Below are 19,858 nucleotides of genomic sequence, written 5' to 3' on the forward strand. Positions count from 1 at the left end.
TATTTAAATACCCCAACAAACTGCAAGAGTAATCTCCACTTTAAGATACGTACACAACCCACCACGAGGACCTCGGTTTATCTTCAAACACCTGTTGATTATTCATTCTGTTGGAAGAGACTCTCATCTCCGAAAACACTACTAGATACAGACTATTCAGCTGCTCGGCTGCGTCCTCTCCCTGACACTTATTTAGGGTTGCCCCACGTTCTGACGGGATGCCACACCACTGTAGAGGGGAAACTGAATCAAAAGGCAAGAAATTCACCTGGAAAACAGGACAGCTGATGGCTGCCAGGATCCTCAGGTTATGTTTTTACTCGCTAATCTGCAGGCTTCCTGTGCACTGACTACCTCAAAAAATGAAACATGGGAGGCCTATTCCTCCTTAGCACCCAAGGAGTTCAATTTGGTCCTTCTCGTCTAGCTAAAAGCAACCCAAAGTAGGAAGCACAAGGGAGGGGTGGGGAGAGTTTTAATTAAAAAGTTAGTTCCTCAAAGTGGTTCGTTGCAACTTTTAGAATAATTTTGCATTAAAAAGCCTAAAAATTAATGTTTAGTTTTTCCAAAATGTCTTACCTAAGGCATGATATATACGCATTTCAAATTTTTGTCCTATTTTCCATTGGAAGTTATTTCGGACAAAAATGTTACCTTTAAATACAATAATAGAGTGCTAATGATGTTTATTTTTATAATGACAAAAATTTAGGTAAATGAAAAATAGGTGTTTACTTAAACTCAAGAAAGCTTCCAATAAAAAATTGTTTAATATACTAGACCAAATTTTTACTAGAGTAAATGTTTTTTCAGTAGAAAAAAAGGAAAATTTGTTGTGCTGCCACCAAAAATGTCTAGAACTCAGAAGAGCAGAAAATTGCATACAAGCTAAGATGGGTGAGACACTTGGCTATATTAAATATTTTTGGGGAGAAAACAACTAAAATATAGCAGAAAGCTTTACTCCCATCTAATTAAGTTAAAGGGGCACTGTCAGCGAATTTCTTATTACTTTAAAATTTTTTATTTTTTCAGAATTTTTAATTCCTAACATCAATTCCTTTCCAAGATCTGTCCTCACTTCTTACTTTTCCTATTTGTGACTAAATGATTCTAATGTTACTTTGCACCTGCCACCCCTACTTTCCAGTTGAAGGTGTTTCATTTTGCAAATAAAAATATAAGCCTCAATAAATTTATCTTCAAAGGAAATAAATATGAAGAATCGAATGAATTTTTAAATTGTTCCTTTGGCATTACAATCTCTCCTCATTTCATCCATTTATGTTTAGCGGAATCTTTTCAGCTTGAACGAAGTAACTGCGCGCCTTTGTCCTACTAGGTTATTATTTCACAGAGATTCTTGCTTTACACTAGATGAAGACTAAATGAGGAGGCTGCAGGCATGAACAGCAGCTCAGTAATTCTCCAAGCTCTGGCTGTTCTTGTGAGATGCCTAGGAGGGAATATCAGCTTCACTGCCAGTGTGGCCAGTAAATGCGGGAAGGTGGAGGAGGAAGATGGCCAGGCCAACCAACAACCCAGTTCCTAGGTAAACTCATTTCCAAAATCACATGATGGGTCCTGTCATTGGTGCCTGACCCAGCATAAGTTAAAAGCCTCTGAAAAGCAAAGGCTATATAAAAGAGGATTCCTATAAAATCCTTTGGAAAGGATCAAAATATGGCTAATCAAACTGACCAAACCCCTTTCCGCTGGAAAGCACACAGTACAATGGATACCGAATGTCAGGAGCGCAGGCCAGATTAATATGAATTCCTTTGGTTTGAAGGAGACCACTGAGATTCCATTAGTAAATTTAACTAACATGTTTCATGATGAATTATTAGCTGTTCTACAGAAGAAAAGTCCGTAGGTGAACATGGAGCTGTCACAGACTTTCCCAAATGTGCTCCACTCTGGGAAAGAAGAACGTATGTTTCTCGACCAGTAATATCCATCCACTATGTTACTTGTGTTAACCAAAGGTATTTCTCACACAGCAGCAGGCTGCGGGCTGTATCTCTGAAACTTAGGTTGCAAACATAGTGCATGTTCAATCACCATTTTTGATTGTTTACGCCAACCTATTCTTAGTTGGACTGTAAACTCAAGAGAAAATAAAACAGCCCTTAGAAGCAGAGTAAAATAAAAACAGGAAAGTTTTCAGCCCTAACTTTTGCGAGTCAAGAGAAAATCCTTTGATGGTAGCTCGAGTACAGTTAAGTATTTTAGGTACCTCAGAAATAACTGAGCATTTGAAAACAATCGCAAGCAAAAACAGTAAGGTCTGAATGGCAACATTAAAGAGATAAACCGAGAGTCCTTTTTTTCTTTTCAGTTTTCTATAATTACAATGAGCCATTTCTGGAAGATGAAATTATACAGCATAAAAGAAAAAAAAAATCGTTACCTTTAAGCAATAAGGGCATGAAAGGGATTTTAGGCGGCTTCATCTTTTTGAATGCATCTCTGTAGGCTTTGTGATTCAGGGAAGGATCCTGCCGAACCAAGCAGATTACAAAGAGAAAGAAAAATCAATGTGCCACAGAAACGACTGTAAATCCACTTTTGCTATAATACTTGAAAATGATTTAGCTATCGAGAGGATCTTCCTAAGAACTAAGTAGATAAAGGTTTCCTTGGAAAATAAACTCACTAAATTAGGGCAGGAAATCAAGGCAATGAATAAAAGCCAAGTTATTGGTGTACAATAATGGGAAATGACTGCAAAAGAGAGACGCTTTTTGATTGCCCTATTATTTTCCTTAAATGGGTTCTTTAAGTACAGTTTCCTCTGCATAATTCTGATCATGAGGTAACCCCAGGGTATTTTGTTAAGCACACCGCAAACCACCCTCACACTGCACAGACAATGCAGAGTAAACGAGAGAACACTGTCTTACTGTTCTGAAAGAAACTATACATATTCTACCTAAACCTAAGAAATGGTAAAAAGGAGAAAAACAATTAAAGAATAATGCCTAAGACACTGACTACACACTAAGTTAATACCAATTAATTTCTTGGGTTTTAAAATGGATTATATTAAAAATCTGCCTTCTGAAAATCGTACCAAAAGGACCATTCTCACATTTTTCCGTGAAGAGGAGGAAGCACTGACCATGAACTTGCTTCAGTCTGTAAGAAGCAAAGTTAAACTTTCCTATCCAAGTGAATTCTTCTAAGCTACATGACCCGATGGAGTGCAGATACCAACCCCTGGACTCTAGAAGGAAATTAGACACTAGCGATTAATTTGCAGAATGAGTCCCATCTGGCTCAGCAACTTACTGTTAAACTTTCAAGTTCAGAGAAAAGTTTCTTAAACTTCCCAGGGATTTTCTAAAAACAAACAAACAAAAAAGAAATGGTTAAAGAAGTCAGTTATTTTGAGAGGCAACAAGGGGAGTTTTGATTAAGTTGGTGCTTACGTGTGTCACGCTTCCAAACATAAAAACATCTATCATCTGGTTGTACCCTAATTGCTTCTCATGAGGCAATTTTCATCATCCTTTAATGTGACATTCCTTGGGAATGTGGCTACAAACAGTTTAAAATAAATAACGGCCACATGACTCAGGAACTTAGCTGGTTAAATATTCCACACACTGGTGATTTTCTAATAAAAACTCGGATTTCGTTTCCATGTCCCACCTTTCGTGAATGCTCTCATCTTCTTCAATAATCTTGTTCTTGGGAAATGATAAGGTTGGTTGACATTTTTTTTTTTTTTGTATAAATGATATAATTATGTTTCGCAGCAGAGGGCTAAATAGTGAAAGGCCATGAAAACCTTAAATGGCGAAGCCTGCACTTTAATGGGCCGAATCACTGAATTATAAAGATCAACCACACTGAGGGGTGGCATGGAAAATGGAAACATATGCCATATTCCCAAATAGAAGTTCAGGCCTAAAAAAGAAGAGTTTGGCATTGTCCAGCTTGCCGTTAACACGGAGAAGCGAGAAACGGGATGCCTTTCGTACTGACATAGTGAGAAGTCAGTGTGAACTTGCGTTCCGACTCTGCCCCTTTCTAGCTGTGGTGGGTGGGTGAGTCTCTCCAAGCTCTCTGACTGACAGACTCGTAAAAAGTGGACGGTGCTTCACGAATTCCAGCTATTAGCGCTAACCGCAATATTCCAAAAGATACTGGTAGGACTTCGTTTCCAAAACGAAACAAAATAAGGAGGCAAAACCCACAATTGTTGGACTTCTAAGTTATTTAGAAATAGACTTTTCGATTTGACGATTTTGTATCTGGACTCGGTTTATCACAGCGAACAGTTTAATCTATTTGGAAACTAATGTCATGTACGCAGACACATTTGTTAATGAATGAAGGACAAATGAAATGACAAAAAATAAAATGCAGATATCTGCGACTGGTTCTAATCACTCTTCTGAACTGCACGTCTTAGTCTCTGGGACATTCCACACGAATGGCCAGTGGCACCTTGAGCTCCACACATCTAAAGCCAAACTGATCTGCTCCAGGGGTCAGCCATGGGCCAAATCTGGCTCACCACATGCTTGTGCAAATAAAGTTTTATTAAAACACTACCATGCCCATTCATTTATATATTAATCATGGCTGCTCTTGCACTACAGTGGCAGGGTTGAGTCTTTGCAAAAGAGACCACATGGCCTACACAGACAAAAAATATTTACTGTCTGGCCCTTTATCCCCAAAATTTGCTGAACCATTCTAGATCCTCAAAGCTACTTCTTTCCCTATATTGTCCATTTAAAATACTATGATCACTTGTCCCAGGGCCTAGAGATCCTGTGGTCACCTCTGCTCGGGATGTGCACCCCAACGGCCCAGGAACTCCCAACTCAACCTCCAACACCGTGATACTCAGGGCTTCTCGTTAGTCTTCCCCGCTTCCCTAACGCAGAGTGAGCGCCTCCACTTGCTTCTTGTGTTCCCACCAGACTTGGTTCAAGACCTCCTTCATCAGAGCACATTCTGTTCTCATTTGTCTGACCTCTTTTCTATCTGCTATGGTGATGATGCAGGGCCTTGCTCACAGTAGGCAATGCACATGCTCGTGAAATGCATGCTATCTGAATTTAATTGAATTATTCCTCTTCTCAATTGTTGCCAACGAAACGTTCTTCCCGGGTTTAATTCAAATGCCACTCTCCCCCGGCCCTTGCTAGCCATTTGTTTTCTCCCTCTTCTGATCAATGGGGGTGTCAGTTACCCACCTCCTTTGATCTCACGACGTGCACACATGGTCCTGTTTGCTTACCCAGAGCAGGCAGGCCTTTCATTTCTTTTGAACCCCTTTAAAGATCACTGACACTGACCCTGACCCTCAGGTACCACAGAGCATTCCATCAGAGTGTGACCCTGACTTACGAAAAGTGTATCTGTAGTTGCCCAAAGACCTATGCTGAGACCTAATGCAAAAAAAAAAAAAAAAAAAAAAAAAAAAAGTTCGCCTAACTCCTTCTCTCTCGTGGGAGTCTGAATTGAGAACGTGAAGAGAATGCAGCAGAGCTGATGGGAGCTGAATCTGAGCAGGCTGGAGAGAGGCTGAGGAGATGGCAGTGAGCCACGTGCAGGCTGAGGGGGAAGAAAGCAGGGAGAGAAACGGTGCCCGCAGTGAAGGAGCCGTCAGTAGGGAAGGAAGAGAGAAGGAAATGAAGCCGAAGGGAACAAGGCGATGGGGATGGGGAGAGGCAGAGGGCCCTACGCCTGTGCCTGGCTAAGGAGAGGGGCGCCCCAGTGTCCCTGCTTTCCACATAGAGCCTTGAGCCCATGTGCTAACGTGCTGGGTCCCTCTCGGAGGCTGGAGCGGCCTTCATCATGCAACACGGACAGAGGCAGAGACAGGATTCAGAAGGCCTAAAACTCATTTTGAGGGCCATCTTTAAGAAGAACGATGCAAAATTACTTGACTTTTGCAAAGTTTACAAAGATAGCCATCACCCATGTGAAGACACTGCCAAGGGCCAAGCAAGTGAGGGGCCCGGAAGCTTAATTCATTAGCCTCTCAGCCAGCTGGCTTCTGGCTGCACCTGAGTCATCACCAGGTTAGCTTTGGAGAGAATCACCGTGGAACTGTAGCCCAGCTCATGGGAGCAGAGCAAGGCTAATTCCAGCTGGCGAATACTTTACAATTTTCATCTCTTTCACAGATATTACAAAACCATTCTGAAGACCATTTGATCAAAATAGTCCCTACAGACCTGACACATTATTTTTTAACATGTTTTTTCTAATAGCACTTATTTTATTTAAACCACATACAACAATTTACGTATTTTAAATAAAGGCTTTTTGCTGGACCGTTTCCTATTCGGTTTTACCTGTCCCTCCTACTTCCTTCTCCCCCGCAGACCCCCAAGTCTCACCTCCCAGGTCTGTGACAGTCGGCTGACGGAAGCTGTGTTGAGACCCATCACAATAGCGAAGAAAGAATTCAGGTTTCTCTGGGCTTTGCAGCTATGGAATAAAAGGAAGCAGAAGGCACTTTGAGGCAACATCTTCTCTCCAGACGACCACAAAAGATACAGCTGAAACCATTCCCTGAGGTCACAGAGTTCAACCTCCAGGGTAGGGCTGAACTCTGCCCCACAGTCCCCACACCCTTGACAGCCCCTGTGGGAGATGGTGCCCCTCCACTGTTTCTACCACAAATGATTCCAAATGCTTCAGCCCGTCTTTACCTTTAGGAGAAGATCTCTGTTTTTGACAAGTTAAAAGACTCCTCCTTTTTAAAAATCTATTTTGGATGGATCTATAATTTTAGCTGAAAACTCTCAAATTCATGTTTCTTTATACTCCACGCTCTATAACGGCTGCCTTGTCCTGTCTCTTTCATCAGTATCCCATCTATGATTTTTTGGCAGATGAGCCTCTCTCACCTCTCATGACATTTAGACGTATTTTCTTTATGATCAACAAAATTGTTATTGTGTGATGTATATATTTAAAACATGGCCTATATAATAGGGGATACTGCCCCACATTTCTCATTTAAAGAAAAAAGAAAATAAAATGCAAAATAAGATCATGTTGAGCTCTGTCCACTCGGTAAGGCTGTCTGTTCTGCATAACTGTCAGTCATGACCTTGATTCAATTGGCCGAAAGCCCACCGATTTTCAGAGCCAGCCGAGGGGGCTTGGTATAGCAGAAGGAGACTGGGCTTCTCGGAGGGCCAGAACAGTCTGCCAATTCTAGATGCTCCTTTACCTGAGGAAACTACTCCCCTGAGGCAAGTCTTTAAAACTAAGAAGTTACCCTAACTTGAGAATTAAATATGAAAAAATATGAAAGTGCTTAGCACTAAACTGGGTGCAGAAAAACTACCTAGTGTAAACAAATTTAGCTTCTCCCCGATGCCATCTTTTCTCTTACATCTCCATCAATGTCTCAGATGAAATTTTGGAATGGAATATATATAACTCTGTGTTTTGCTTTGTCAGTAATATACTGTTTCTTCGCTATCATCACTGATGGCTATGTAGCACTTTATCAAAAACATATTACATAATTTGTGTACTCACCTCCCCTACTGTTGATATTTAAATTATTTTCAATTGATATAATTCAATTTGATACAAATAATTTTTTTTTTTTTTTATTACTTTAGACTTCCAGTCATTCCATGAGTGGTCAAAAGCTACCATCACTTTAAAGGTTCTTGACACATTAAAAACTTCTGTCTCCCAAAACTACTGATTTCTAGCCACACAGGTTGCGTGTTTAAGAGCATCTGCTTCTGAACCAGGAAAATGGTTTGGATTGTGAGTGTGGTAATGTACACAGCCACTGTGCCCTGGCAGGTCCTGATGAACTGCGCTGCTCACAAAGCCAGCCTCATGGACCAGATACCGCCGAAGTACAGCTGAGGGCCCTGCCTGGGAGCAATGTGGAAGTTCTACTTCCATTCCTTGTGAGACCTGGAAAGGCACTGCTGCCTCCAAGCCTAGTGTCCGCAATCCCCCAGTGAAGGCAGTCCTGCAGGCCCCTCGCCACCGTGTGTCCGGGGCACGCTCTGCCCCTCTTTCTGTCCGGCTTTGGACTCCGCCTGCAGTTTCCCGGTAGGCAAGGGGGCCTGAAACTCAGCCTAATGGACCCTTCATCCAGTTTCTGCCAACTTTCTAACAAGTATCTTGTTTGTTTATTCGTGAGCTATCCTTGATACTTCTGGGCTATGACTTAGAAATTCACCTGCTTTTGAGAATCATTGGTGCCTAAAGTCACAATAACGTGACTTTACTTTCGCCATTCACTTGCACCCTTTCTGACATCACACTCCTGAGGCGGCCTGACATGGTAATCTGAAGCACCGGGCTCCTCTGCTGAGGATCTTGTGACCAGAGAGGACTGTCTGATGCTGACACTCTCCCGTACTCCCAGATCCTCCCGCCTTAGCATGATGGGGGCCCGCTGGTTCTGTCATTCCCCACTAGGTTCCTTAAAAGGCTAAATTATACATGTTTGATTTTTAAATTCTACCCAAATGCCTCGTATATAGCAAGCCTTTCAGATAGCATGTACTGAAGCTGAAACCAAGACTTTCTGGGTTTATGGTTTTATTATTATTCATTATGAAAAGGTTTCTTCTTCTTTTTATTCAGCCTCATTTATCTATATGGAATCTTAGATATAATCCTCATCTTTTTTTTATCTTTTAGCCCCCCGTAAACAATTTTTCTGGTCCAGATCTCTTTTTCAGTCATACTTGGAATAAAAAAGCACACATAACTAACATCTGAATCTATGAAAAAGAAAAAGGAATTAGAATAGTCAGGATTTCTCTAGAAGACAAATTGATGCAGTACAAAATATTGGATATACTATTCCAGTCTGGAATCCTGTTACCAAGCTTCATTCACTCCGTGATTAGAACAGACTGTCTGACACTCAACATTCCAGTTTCGCAAACATTCCTTTGTCTGTGTGAGAAAGTAAAATCCACTCGATCCACAGAGGTGGGGGATGGGGATGGAGAGAAAGAAGAAAAACATGAATATGCAAATAGGATGCCTTAGGCAGAGGAAAACACTTCATGGTCATGGAAATTACCATTTTCCCTTGGTTATTCCTACTAGGAATTTAACGTGATGTTTCTGTTGGCATTCTAGTCCATGGGCTAGGGATAGAGACCAGCATTGTAAATAATTCAAGATCATAGGGTCATATAAAGAAGATGTGAATAGATTTCATTTCCCGGAGGACAGATATAATCCTATACTATGAACAGAGCTAGCTGTGTGGTGTCATTTGACTTCTCAGAACATTAATGTCCCGTTTCTCTAAGTAACTGGCATTTTAAGAATGTTTTTGATCCAACGGAACCTTATCTTTAGGTATTTCACAGGCTATTATGGAAGGTAGTGGACAAATAAAAAAAAAAAAAGAGCATTTACCATATAAGATGTCCAAGATTTAGGCTTATCTGTTATCTATTTCTCCTTCTATACAATCACACAGAACAACAAGTCAGGTACTTCCATTATCTGTCACCTAAGTACACGAAACATCCGCTCCCGGGGTCTCCTGGCTTACGGTCCAGTCTGTGTGCTACTTTCAAATCAACCTTCCTGAAGGACAACTCTGATCATCAGTTTCCTGCACAAAAACTTTGAGTGAATCCCTACTGCCTTCCCAATGTGGTCCAAACTCCTAATCTGAAATTCAACGTCCTTTATAATTTGGTCCCATCTTCCGTTGCAGGTCAATCTCCCACAACTTCCTTACAAACACCCTCCACTTGGGCCACGCCGGGTGAGGTTACTTTCGCTGACCACAGACATGTTCTCTTGTCTCCGCTGAGCTTCTCTGCTTCCCTTCTCCAGTGAATTTGACCTCCATGAAGAGTATGCTCTTTTGAATTCTTACCTGTCAAATTCTACCCCGAATTCAAATACAGCCTTATATGGTCCTTCGCAAATGTTTTTTGACTCCTCCTGTCCCACATCCTTGGCATATGAGCTTCCCCACCTCTAAAGCCCCAATAGAATTTGATCTCATCACAGTCTGGTCCCCTTCTCTTCCACACACTAGCCGTTTGTGTTATAGAAGTACCGCCCACCTCCGCCGGCAGATTGCAGACTTCTCGAAGACAGGGATTAGGTCAACATGGGCCCAGTCTAATTTCCCCACGGTATCTTGCATGGATCTGTGCACATAATGAATGATCAATACATATTTTCTGACTCAATATATTATACTGACATGTACTCAAAAATTGTTTGATATAAAAACTATTTTGGAAGACAAAGGAAAAGTGAAATGGAAAGACTAGGAGGTAGAAGGAACTAGAAAAGGTTTTAGTTTCCTGTTGTCTGCTTCTGTTGGAAAGCTGTCCTGAGAGCAGTCTCAGGATGTCGACCTGGTATTCTGAGAGACGCTCCCAGCAAGTTACTAAAATGTCATTCAACCACCATTTACTGAGTTGCTGGTATTTACTAAGTTCTGTACCAGGCACCCAGGTACAATGATGGGTAAGAATGGGTTGGTCCCTGTCTTCTGGTGGCCAACACAGCAGTGACATCCTATATAAACGGATAAGTTTAATAAATAACGAAGTTTAAAAAAGGGAAAAAACAACGTGTGCCGGGAGGAGTAGGAAGTAGGGATAGAGAGTAATTGACCCTGTACTTGAAAGTCAGGGGAGGACTTCAGGAAGGAAGTGACATTTGACCTGGGTCTTAAAGAATGACAACAAGCTGCTGGATAGAAGGGGCCTTTCTTGGCAGACACAACAGATGTCCAGGTTTGGAGGACGGGATGCATGGGAAAGAGACAACCATCGTGAGTGGCTGCAACATGGCGTGGGGTTCAGAGGTCAGGTGGGGCCAGCCGGTGCAGAGCCTGCTAAGGAGTTTGTAAAGTTCGAACTGTAGGCCATCAAGGAACCAAGAGCAGAATCTCAGAATACACCTGACTTTCAATGATTCTTACCCCCCTTACATCAACTCCCCCTATTTTCTTAGTCTATGTAGCTCACCCAGCCACACTGTAATTTAGCTGCAGAATGGGCCATGTGTGCACTGCCTGCTTATTAATTCTGTGGCACAGAGCAGACTGCTTCGGTCTGGTATTCTGACATTTGCTTTAAAATAAAAATACTTCAGATGCGAAGATATAAATATTCAAGAAGAAACCTTTTCAATCATTTGGTCACTTAACTTAATATTACACTTTTATATCCCAACCTTTATCATCATGAGGAAAAAAAAAATGTACTCTCACAAGTAGACAAGAGGAATTGCACTTTTCACCACTAGAAACTCACTGAGCGGCAATTTTGATGAATTTTTTCACCAGCTGCACTCGCTTGCCCAGCTGACTGCAGAGCAGAATCTCCGTGGCCACCCAGAGCTGGACTTCATTGCACCTCTGGAGCAGAAGGCTGAGGTTCACAGTATGCTCCCCGTTCCCTTGTCTGCTGAACGTGAAGTAGATCAGCTCTTGCTGAAAGAAAATGTATTCGTGCCTGCATTTATTTTTAGCACTAAGTCAGGTTGATACAAAATTCAGTCCATGTTTAAGAGCTATTTCAGGTAGTCACTCTCATATCCAGAATATAACAAATAACAAAACTTTAATTTGAAACAATTTATCTTTAATTTTAAAGATGCCCCCTTAAATAATGTTCACTTGGACTCTTTATATAAATGTAATATTTTGGAATATAAGGATGACACCTGCCCATGAAAACTTAAGACACTCTAAAGTTTAAATCATAGGCTGGGTCAAACATAGACTTCTTAAAGTTGCTATACTGGCAAGTAGTAAATGAAAATTATTACTAGTATTTGCTAAGATGCACCTTAGACCCTCACAGGTAAATTCTCTAAACACGGTTCTCAAATTTTAGTGTGAATCAAGATCACCTGGAGGCCTGTTAAACCACAGACTGCTGTCCCCTCCCCCACTGAGTTTCTGATTCAGCTGGTCTAGGGACAAAAGTTTACATTTCTAACCAATTTCCAGGTGGTGCTGATAATGTTGGTCTGGATACCCACTCTTTGAGAATCACTGATCTAAGGTAGTATCAAGTCATAAACAGAAAGAGTGGGATTTGGGCAAGGTCCAAAACTTACAAAAATGAATAGGACCAGGAACTATTTACTATCTGTAGATAGATCGTAAATAAATAGATTTGTTTCTAAGTGGAGGTGTATGTGTGCGTACGCGTGTGCATGCACATGTGTGTATATGTGTATTTACAGAGGTAATTCACATTTTCCCACTGCATAAGCAGGGACACATCTCATTCTATTAACATTTCCAAAGTTATAGGTCATTTAGCTTGAATAAATTCACTACTTGCTCAAATTTAGATCACCATGTTGGAAATTTAATGAGAAAATATGAGGACAATTAAGAACCATCCCAAAATGAAAGTGAAGCTCAAGGACTTTTAGTTTGGGCGTGAACGTCTTCAGATGGAAAGGCCATTTCATAACGAACCATTTCACAATATGGCAAACCAAATGCAACATACGGTTGCATAGAACTGTCATATTTTTCATCTTCTGATTCCTGTAAACCTTTCCACGGTCTAAATTTATCTCTTAGTTATCAGTAGCATTTGGCCCATAATCTATTGTTTTATAAATGTTATAAGCTGTCTTCAACAGAGAAGTTGATGGACAAAAGAATTTGAAATATATTTCAAAATTTTCAAGAAAGTACTTGAAGTCTTGCAGCAAAAACTAAATTTATAGAATGTTCCTAAGTAAAAGGGTGTGTGTAAGGGTGTGTGGGCATGTGTGTGCACACACACTTATACACATAAAGTTAAATATGATTCTTGTATAACTACCGTAAACGTCATGAGAAAAATTAAAATATAAAAATCAAAGGTATCAAATGCAAAGTGGCTCTTTCACCCCATTACTAATTCATATATATTACACACACATATATGTATTATACATATAAAAATATGGCATGCTTACATTACATTACTCAAACATTTTGAACTAGGAGCAAATAAAGTATGATTACGTATTCTGATTTTCCAAGCACTGGGTCAGTCTTTCGATATGTTGAAAGAACCCAAATATCTTTTTGGACCATGGGACCCTAACATAACTATATCACCATCTTTTAAAAACCTAGTCACACCCATAAATATTCTTTGGAAAGAATTTGCAATTAAAATAGCACTAGCGTTTACTTGATCTTCTCACTCCTTACCTCGTGAATTGAATTGAAGAGACACCAATCAAAATTCATTAATTCCAGAGCGAGATCCCAAGTGTTCATTCCCAAAATCCTCATCGACCTTTGCTGTGATTCCTCATTTTCTGCCAACGGGTTCTAAACAACAGAAGCAAAAGGACCCTCGGTAATTCCCGGAAGTTTGGCACTGAATTGGCTGGCCACACAAAGGCGCTAAAAACCCAGATTAGAAAAGCAATCTTGTCTGAGGGCACTTAATATTTTCCCTGGTCTTTTCACCTTCAGTGAGTTATAGCCAATTTGGGAAACAGCCTTGGACACAGCAGAATGTGATCAATGAGTGCGCCTCCCCCCGACCACATACATGCACACACAAATCTGATTATAAAACACTGTCTGGGCAGACGGCATAATGAAAATGAAAGCCCTGAAGTCACTTTGGCTTCTGGTAAGAATTCATGTGCCAGCAGGGTTAGTATAAAAACAAACAAAAGAAATGTCAGGGTGCACTTCAATAAAGACAGACATGGCTTTTACAGGAAATGTGTTTAATGAGTCTCATCCCAGACACATGTTTGCAAATTTTATTAAAATGCTCGTGAAAAGCAAAAAAAAAAAAAAAAAAAAAAAAAAAAAAAAAAAAAAAAAAGAAAGAAAAAAAAATTAAATGTGAAATAAAAAATAAAAGTTATTTCATTTATACTCCACAGTATAAATGATCCTAAAATAGATTAGTATTTTAAGCACCAATTGCTTTCCCTGCACAAACAGGTATCAGCTTAGTGATGGTATTTCCTTAAAATCTGGCATGAAATTATTAAATGCCACTACAACTTTAAATCTACTGTCAAATGTATTAAAAATTATTCGGTATCTTTTCAAAATTTTTGATTTTTTTCCAATTAAAACATAAATGCTCCCATTTGAGGGGTTAGACTTAAATAGTGAAAGATGTTAGAATAGCTAGTGAGTTGGAAATACAAGAATGGGACTTTGCAAAAATAAATGACATAGCAGGATAAAGGGATTATTTCAGATCCCAAATAGTAAGTAATCTCTATTTCTAAACTGTAAAATGAATTATTTGCATTTTAGAATGTTTACACTTCAAAAGCTTTCCTAATTAAAAAATAAATAAAAAAGGGAATGACAAAAGACCCTTGCAGAACTTTCCTGCAGACCTGATTCTGTGCAGAGCAGGTCAAAGTACCAATCGTCCCTGTGTCCTCAGAGTGGGACGCAGGGTAGAGCTCAGTAAGTGCAGACCGAATGGATGCGTGTGCAGACACTGAGGTGTCGCGGTGGCGGGGCAAGCCGAGGCTTCCCAGAGACTGACTGGTCTGGCTCGGTTGGGACCGGAGGGGACACTCTGTTGAACTGCAGACATTCAGAGGGAGAGCCACAAATTGGGAAGGAACACAGATCTCAGCTCGCTGATTTGGTGGTGCAGGGATATTTTCACTTGTTTTTTTCACTCCTCCCCCACTTTCTCCCTAAATACGCGCCCCTTTCCCTTGGTACTGCCCTCGGCTTATTCCAGGTTGCACCGTCCTCTCCAAGCAATACCGTATTTCTCCATTCCATCCATTCAGGACTCAAATTCCTATTTTTTAAGATTAACTAATCTATATGCAAAGATAGCGGAGACGAATGGCTTCACGTGTTATTCTTCCCTCGCAATGTCCATCTCAACTGAAATATTTTGGAGATGAAACACCTAAAGCTATGGTTCCAATGGGGAAATTTTTTGAGGTCAGGATGGCACCTGGCTCATCTTGGGACACACTTCCTAGCGCCCGTTTATTTCATTAAGACATTGCCTCAGGCCTGCCTTCTACTCTCCTGAAGCTGGCCCTGGACAGTGGAGAAGGGAGCTCCGGGAAAGCATACATGGGAACTGCATGAGAAGTGTGGCACGGGGGAGGAGAGACTGAAGACAATTAGAGTGAAGATTCCTTCTATCGGCAAGAGCCTCCGCGGCTACATGCTATATCGTCCTCCTTCGTGGGGAGGGGCAAAGGCAAATCAACCTCATCGTTTACTCTAAGATGCTATGCAGCACCCGGTTTGTCATGTTTCACTGACAGGGTTACATCATGTGCAGACACAGGACCAGCGACCTGCCGAAGGGCACTCAGAACCAGAGGGGCCCAAGTAAGACAACGGGATTCCCTCTCCTTTTCTCCCACGTCATGTCCAATTGAAAGGAAAGTGCAGGAGCTCTAGAGTTAAACGTCATTGGACTGAAATTCTAGCACTGTCCTCTACCTGGCTATAGGAAGCTAGAGTGTCATTCGGCCTCTCTGAACTCCACAAGGTGACTGGGAATGTTAAATGAGATACTGGATGTAAGTTACTCGGCACATATATGTCTGGTAATAACTCTAAACAATGACAGTGACTAGTACTATGATGGCTTGATAGCATATAGATAATAATTTTTTAATTATAAGCATAAAATATTTTGCGATAAGCAAGCAGCTTTGGTTTATCTGCATGGTAAATACATTTCCTCTATCGTACAGACAGCAGGAGACAGCTAGAAAGACTCAGGCCAGCGAAGATGAGATCATGAGTCTAGATGGTACTATCACAGTCTGCTAAAGCCTGCTTTTCATGGGTGATGGACCAGAGGCCCGATCTGACCATTTGGAAAGTAGCCATGAGACCAAGGTTTTCAGAAACAACAGGTCATCTACTTAGATATCAATGTTCTTAAATTTGAACTGAAAGAACTTACAGTATGGGTTTTACACTTCTTCACACTTTTACTCTATAGTGGCATCCGATGTCACTTTGTGACAAGCCCATTCCCACACAAAGAAGGCAGACACTCTGCCCTTTCTTTGGGGGAAGGGTACACTCCACATGCACCAAACAGAAAGAAATAAAGGACAGAATCTCTTTCCCTTCAAAACCACACAGGTTGCATCTCTCAGCCTGACCTCCAGCAATACACAAGAAAAGGAAACATGGAGTTACGATTTCATTGGAGAGGGAGTCGCTTTCCTCAGAACCCTTGTTTCGGGGGCTCAGAGAGAAAAGCTGGGTTTGACTTAGGAAGGGTTTGGAATTCCTCAAAGTCATGTGTCTTTGATTTGCAAAAGTAGTGTTTTTGACAAATGTATTGTTGGCTAGAGGAGGAAATATTTCAACACATTTTGCTAACTTTCATTATAAAACACACAAAAGTATGTTTTAGCCTGACACTTGTGTCTGTGTTTCAAGTACAAGGTCAAAGGTCCTCACCAGAGTGTCAGCCAGATCTTTCCGGTAGACATGCATCCGACCGGCTGCGTCCAGGGGTTTGGAGATGGCCAAGTCATTAGGCTGAAGTTCGTGCTTTTCTTTATTTAAAAAAAAGAATAATTAGAAACACGAGAACAGCAGCAGGCATGCAAGGTACATCTAAAGAGTAAAACTTGTCAAAGAAAAATATTTAAATGTAAATAGGACGTAAAGTAGATTTAATTCAGTTTTGCATACTCTCTACAATACCAGCAGGACCATGGACATCACTGCTTATTATCCATAAAGTAAAATCCATTTGGGATTCTTTCTTATAATATTTAGCTATTTGTTGGAACACAGAACAGTTTAGGGGGGAAAGTAAAATTCACTCATAATCCGATCACTCTGAGATAACCATATGATGGTAATATTGGTTGACATTTGGGTGTATTTTTGTTCCGATCTTTATGTAAGAGGGTGTGTGTGTTCACACATACATATAGGAGAAATTATTTACACATATACATACATACTTATGCATATGTATTTGCTGTTATTTGCTATTATTCCATATGTGGTTTCATGTTTTGATTTTATTATAAACACTTAACCACTTGCCAAAATTATTTATATGTCATGTTTGATTACATAACAGTCCATTATACCATCATTTAATCTTTCTGCTATTGTTGAACATTTAACTATTCCATTTTTTTGGTCATATAAATTAGATAGCAAGGTATGCTCTAAATACTAACATGGGGCCTGACATAGTCCTAGGGCTTAACAAATGGGATCTATTATTATAGCAGCCATAATACATAATGCTGAAGTCAACATCCTTGTGCATAAATCTTTTGCTGCTTATAGATGATTTTCTTGAGATAGATTCCCAGTACTGGAATTACTGGCTCAAAGGGAATGAATATTTTTAAAGTTTTCGATGCAAACTACCAAACTGGTTTCCAATTCTTAAACTGACCAACACCGATCATTACTTTGGGTAGGTTTGCTATTTGGTTGAAACCAAAAACAGAGTCACAGTTTGTTTTGTATTTCTTGACTACAAGTGAAGCTGAATTTTTTCATATATTCTTCTTCTATCTTATTTCCTTTATTGCAAATTGGCACTATCCTTCAACCATTTTTCTGTCATTGTTGGAGCTCTCTTATAAGAAGGGTATTCCTTCTTCATAGAAAAATGTCCTCCTCCTAACTACAAAGCACTGTAATACAATCAGCCTCTCCTAAAGCAGCCCTTTAGTTATCCAGCGTGGTTGAAAAATGACATTTTCTACATTCTTTTTCTAGAAAACTTAATCAGTTCAAATGCCAAGTTTCGTTTTGAACATTTCTGCTTAATACAGGGTACGCAAATGATAATCTAATATATACTTTATGGCCCAGCATTACAAAGATCAATAGTACTGTCAGGTCCAGCTGTTGACACGTATACTAAATGGTCCCACATGGCTGGGCTCTGACATTCTTTCATATCCTCCCTCTTTGTGTAGCTACGATTTCTTGCAACCCTCTGGGTGCCCATATACACCTTAAACCTGAATTTATGAGAGCCATTCAACCCTTGGCGTGGAATAAAAGACCATGGCTTTCTGACAGTAATTCTTCCATTTGTTAAGACTTTTTTCTTATATTTGGGTTTGTCACTATGCTATAAAAGATTAAAGCTGACAGAATTTTGATCTCTGAACAACTGGGTAGGTTGCTGTTCTCTATAACCACTGTGGATACAAAATAGCTAAAAACCTACTGAAAGCTACGAGGATAACAGTATCAGGCCTTTTAGAGAAATCCACAAAACCTACAAACTGCCAACATCTTTAAAATTTTTTGACAAAATAACAGTAGCACGCATTGTCATTTCATTTTGAAGTAGTATTTAAAACACTATTGAAATTATGTAACTAGAGCAAGGAATACATTAGCTCTTTTTTTTTTTTTTCCGCCCTTCCATTAAAACATTATTGTTTGGGGGATATTAAGCTGCAGGCAGAAAGGTTCTTAGCAGACGAAACTACTAATGGATGGAAAATGATGGCACATTTCCAAATCTGCGGGATAATTTAAGAGATAAGCTGATAATTCCAGTGATGATTAGCAATGAGCCCACACATATAAAAACACCACTGCCCACCCCAATGAATCCAATTTAATAGAGTGTAAAAATGGTATTTCATGGCGATCAAATAGATACTGGGTATTAAAAGCCACCCATTAATTTCCAGATTCACGTGTGGCCCTGGGCTGCCTCGGAGCCAGTCTCCAAGGGATGGGTCTCAGTGTGCTACCAACTCCACTCAGGTCCTTTCTTCTCCAGCACCTCCGTCTGGGGACCCGATGACTATTTTCTGTAAAGGTACTCTCTTGAGAGGTAAATGTTGGTTTTGATGAAGCTTAATATTGTTTAGAATCATTTACTATTTTTGGTCACTTAAATATACATTCGTCATTTTTATCTGGAATGTCTGACATATTTTATTAAAAATTCAACCACTCTATGATTAAAATTCATGTAATCCACATGTTTCTCAAATTTTTGCTCTTTTTTTTCTAGATCATGTTTTGATAGGATGCACATTAGGGCCCTGGGAGAGGCAGGACTTTTTTATTCGGCCTAGAGAGAAGGGCTGTATCTGCTTGCATATATAATCAACTAACTTATAGGACTATTTTACCTTGCTCTGAATAACAAAGCAATAGAAGCAGTATTGTGTCCCATAACGCTCTAATGTCAAGTTAAATTCAGATATTCTTCTTCTGACTCCGGAATGATAAAGAAGGATAAACGGGAATGCCTTTTATCTGTTCTTCCTACCCCCATCGCCCCATCTCTGGTTGATTAGTTCATATAGTCCTCCCATTTTTCAACAACTGATGCTAAGTCTCTTTGTATTTTTCTCAGGGTTAATGAGATATTAAATAAAGATTGTAAACCAAAAAGGAGGCCAGGGATATTGAGATCTGACGAGCTCTGGTGAAAACGAAAGGGTCTGTTCAGGTCGCATAGATCAATAGTGTCAGCTTGTACTCTGTGTGATCTTATTCAAAAACAGACAATAAACCATTCTCTGAGGATAAATAAGGCCCAACAGAAGAAAAAATCTATAACCAGGCCTTACTCTGCATATCCACCTGGAGGAACACTGCCTGTGAGCTTTGGTTTATTGTATAGTTTTTATTTCCTTTGGTAGAGAGTCTTTAAATATTAAATTGTCAGCCAGCAATATGACTAGTTCAAGGCTGTCTTTCTTTTTTCTTCCTAAACTAATATCCTCCTTTAGTAATTTCCCAAGTTAATTTAAATATGAAAATATAAAACTTATCTAGAGTACAAAATATGAAATGCTTTATAATCTAGTTCAAAACACTGGCATGCCTCTCTTTTCAGTTCTTGGGGAGGAAATTCAATATTCAGTGGTACCCAACTGTTGTCATGGAAACGCC

At 40.0% G+C, this 19,858-nt stretch overlaps 1 protein-coding gene across 1 annotated transcript in view; it reads right to left on the reverse strand.

Moving 5' to 3' along the window:
* Nucleotides 1–19,858, reverse strand: part of RAPGEF5 (Rap guanine nucleotide exchange factor 5) — a 201,137-nt gene that overhangs the window by 14,034 nt on the left and 167,245 nt on the right. Inside the window, exons 18-23 of the mRNA XM_016159524.2 lie at nt 16,412–16,509; nt 13,178–13,300; nt 11,265–11,443; nt 6,369–6,459; nt 3,295–3,345; nt 2,414–2,501 (exon numbers count right to left, since the gene is read on the reverse strand). Coding sequence (XP_016015010.2) covers nt 2,414–2,501; nt 3,295–3,345; nt 6,369–6,459; nt 11,265–11,443; nt 13,178–13,300; nt 16,412–16,509 — 630 coding nt within the window. The remainder of the gene's footprint in view (nt 1–2,413; nt 2,502–3,294; nt 3,346–6,368; nt 6,460–11,264; nt 11,444–13,177; nt 13,301–16,411; nt 16,510–19,858) is intronic.

The sequence above is a fragment of the Rousettus aegyptiacus genome, unplaced genomic scaffold, assembly GCF_014176215.1.
Source record: "Rousettus aegyptiacus isolate mRouAeg1 unplaced genomic scaffold, mRouAeg1.p scaffold_m13_p_13, whole genome shotgun sequence".
In the NCBI taxonomy this organism is placed as follows: domain Eukaryota; kingdom Metazoa; phylum Chordata; class Mammalia; order Chiroptera; family Pteropodidae; genus Rousettus; species Rousettus aegyptiacus.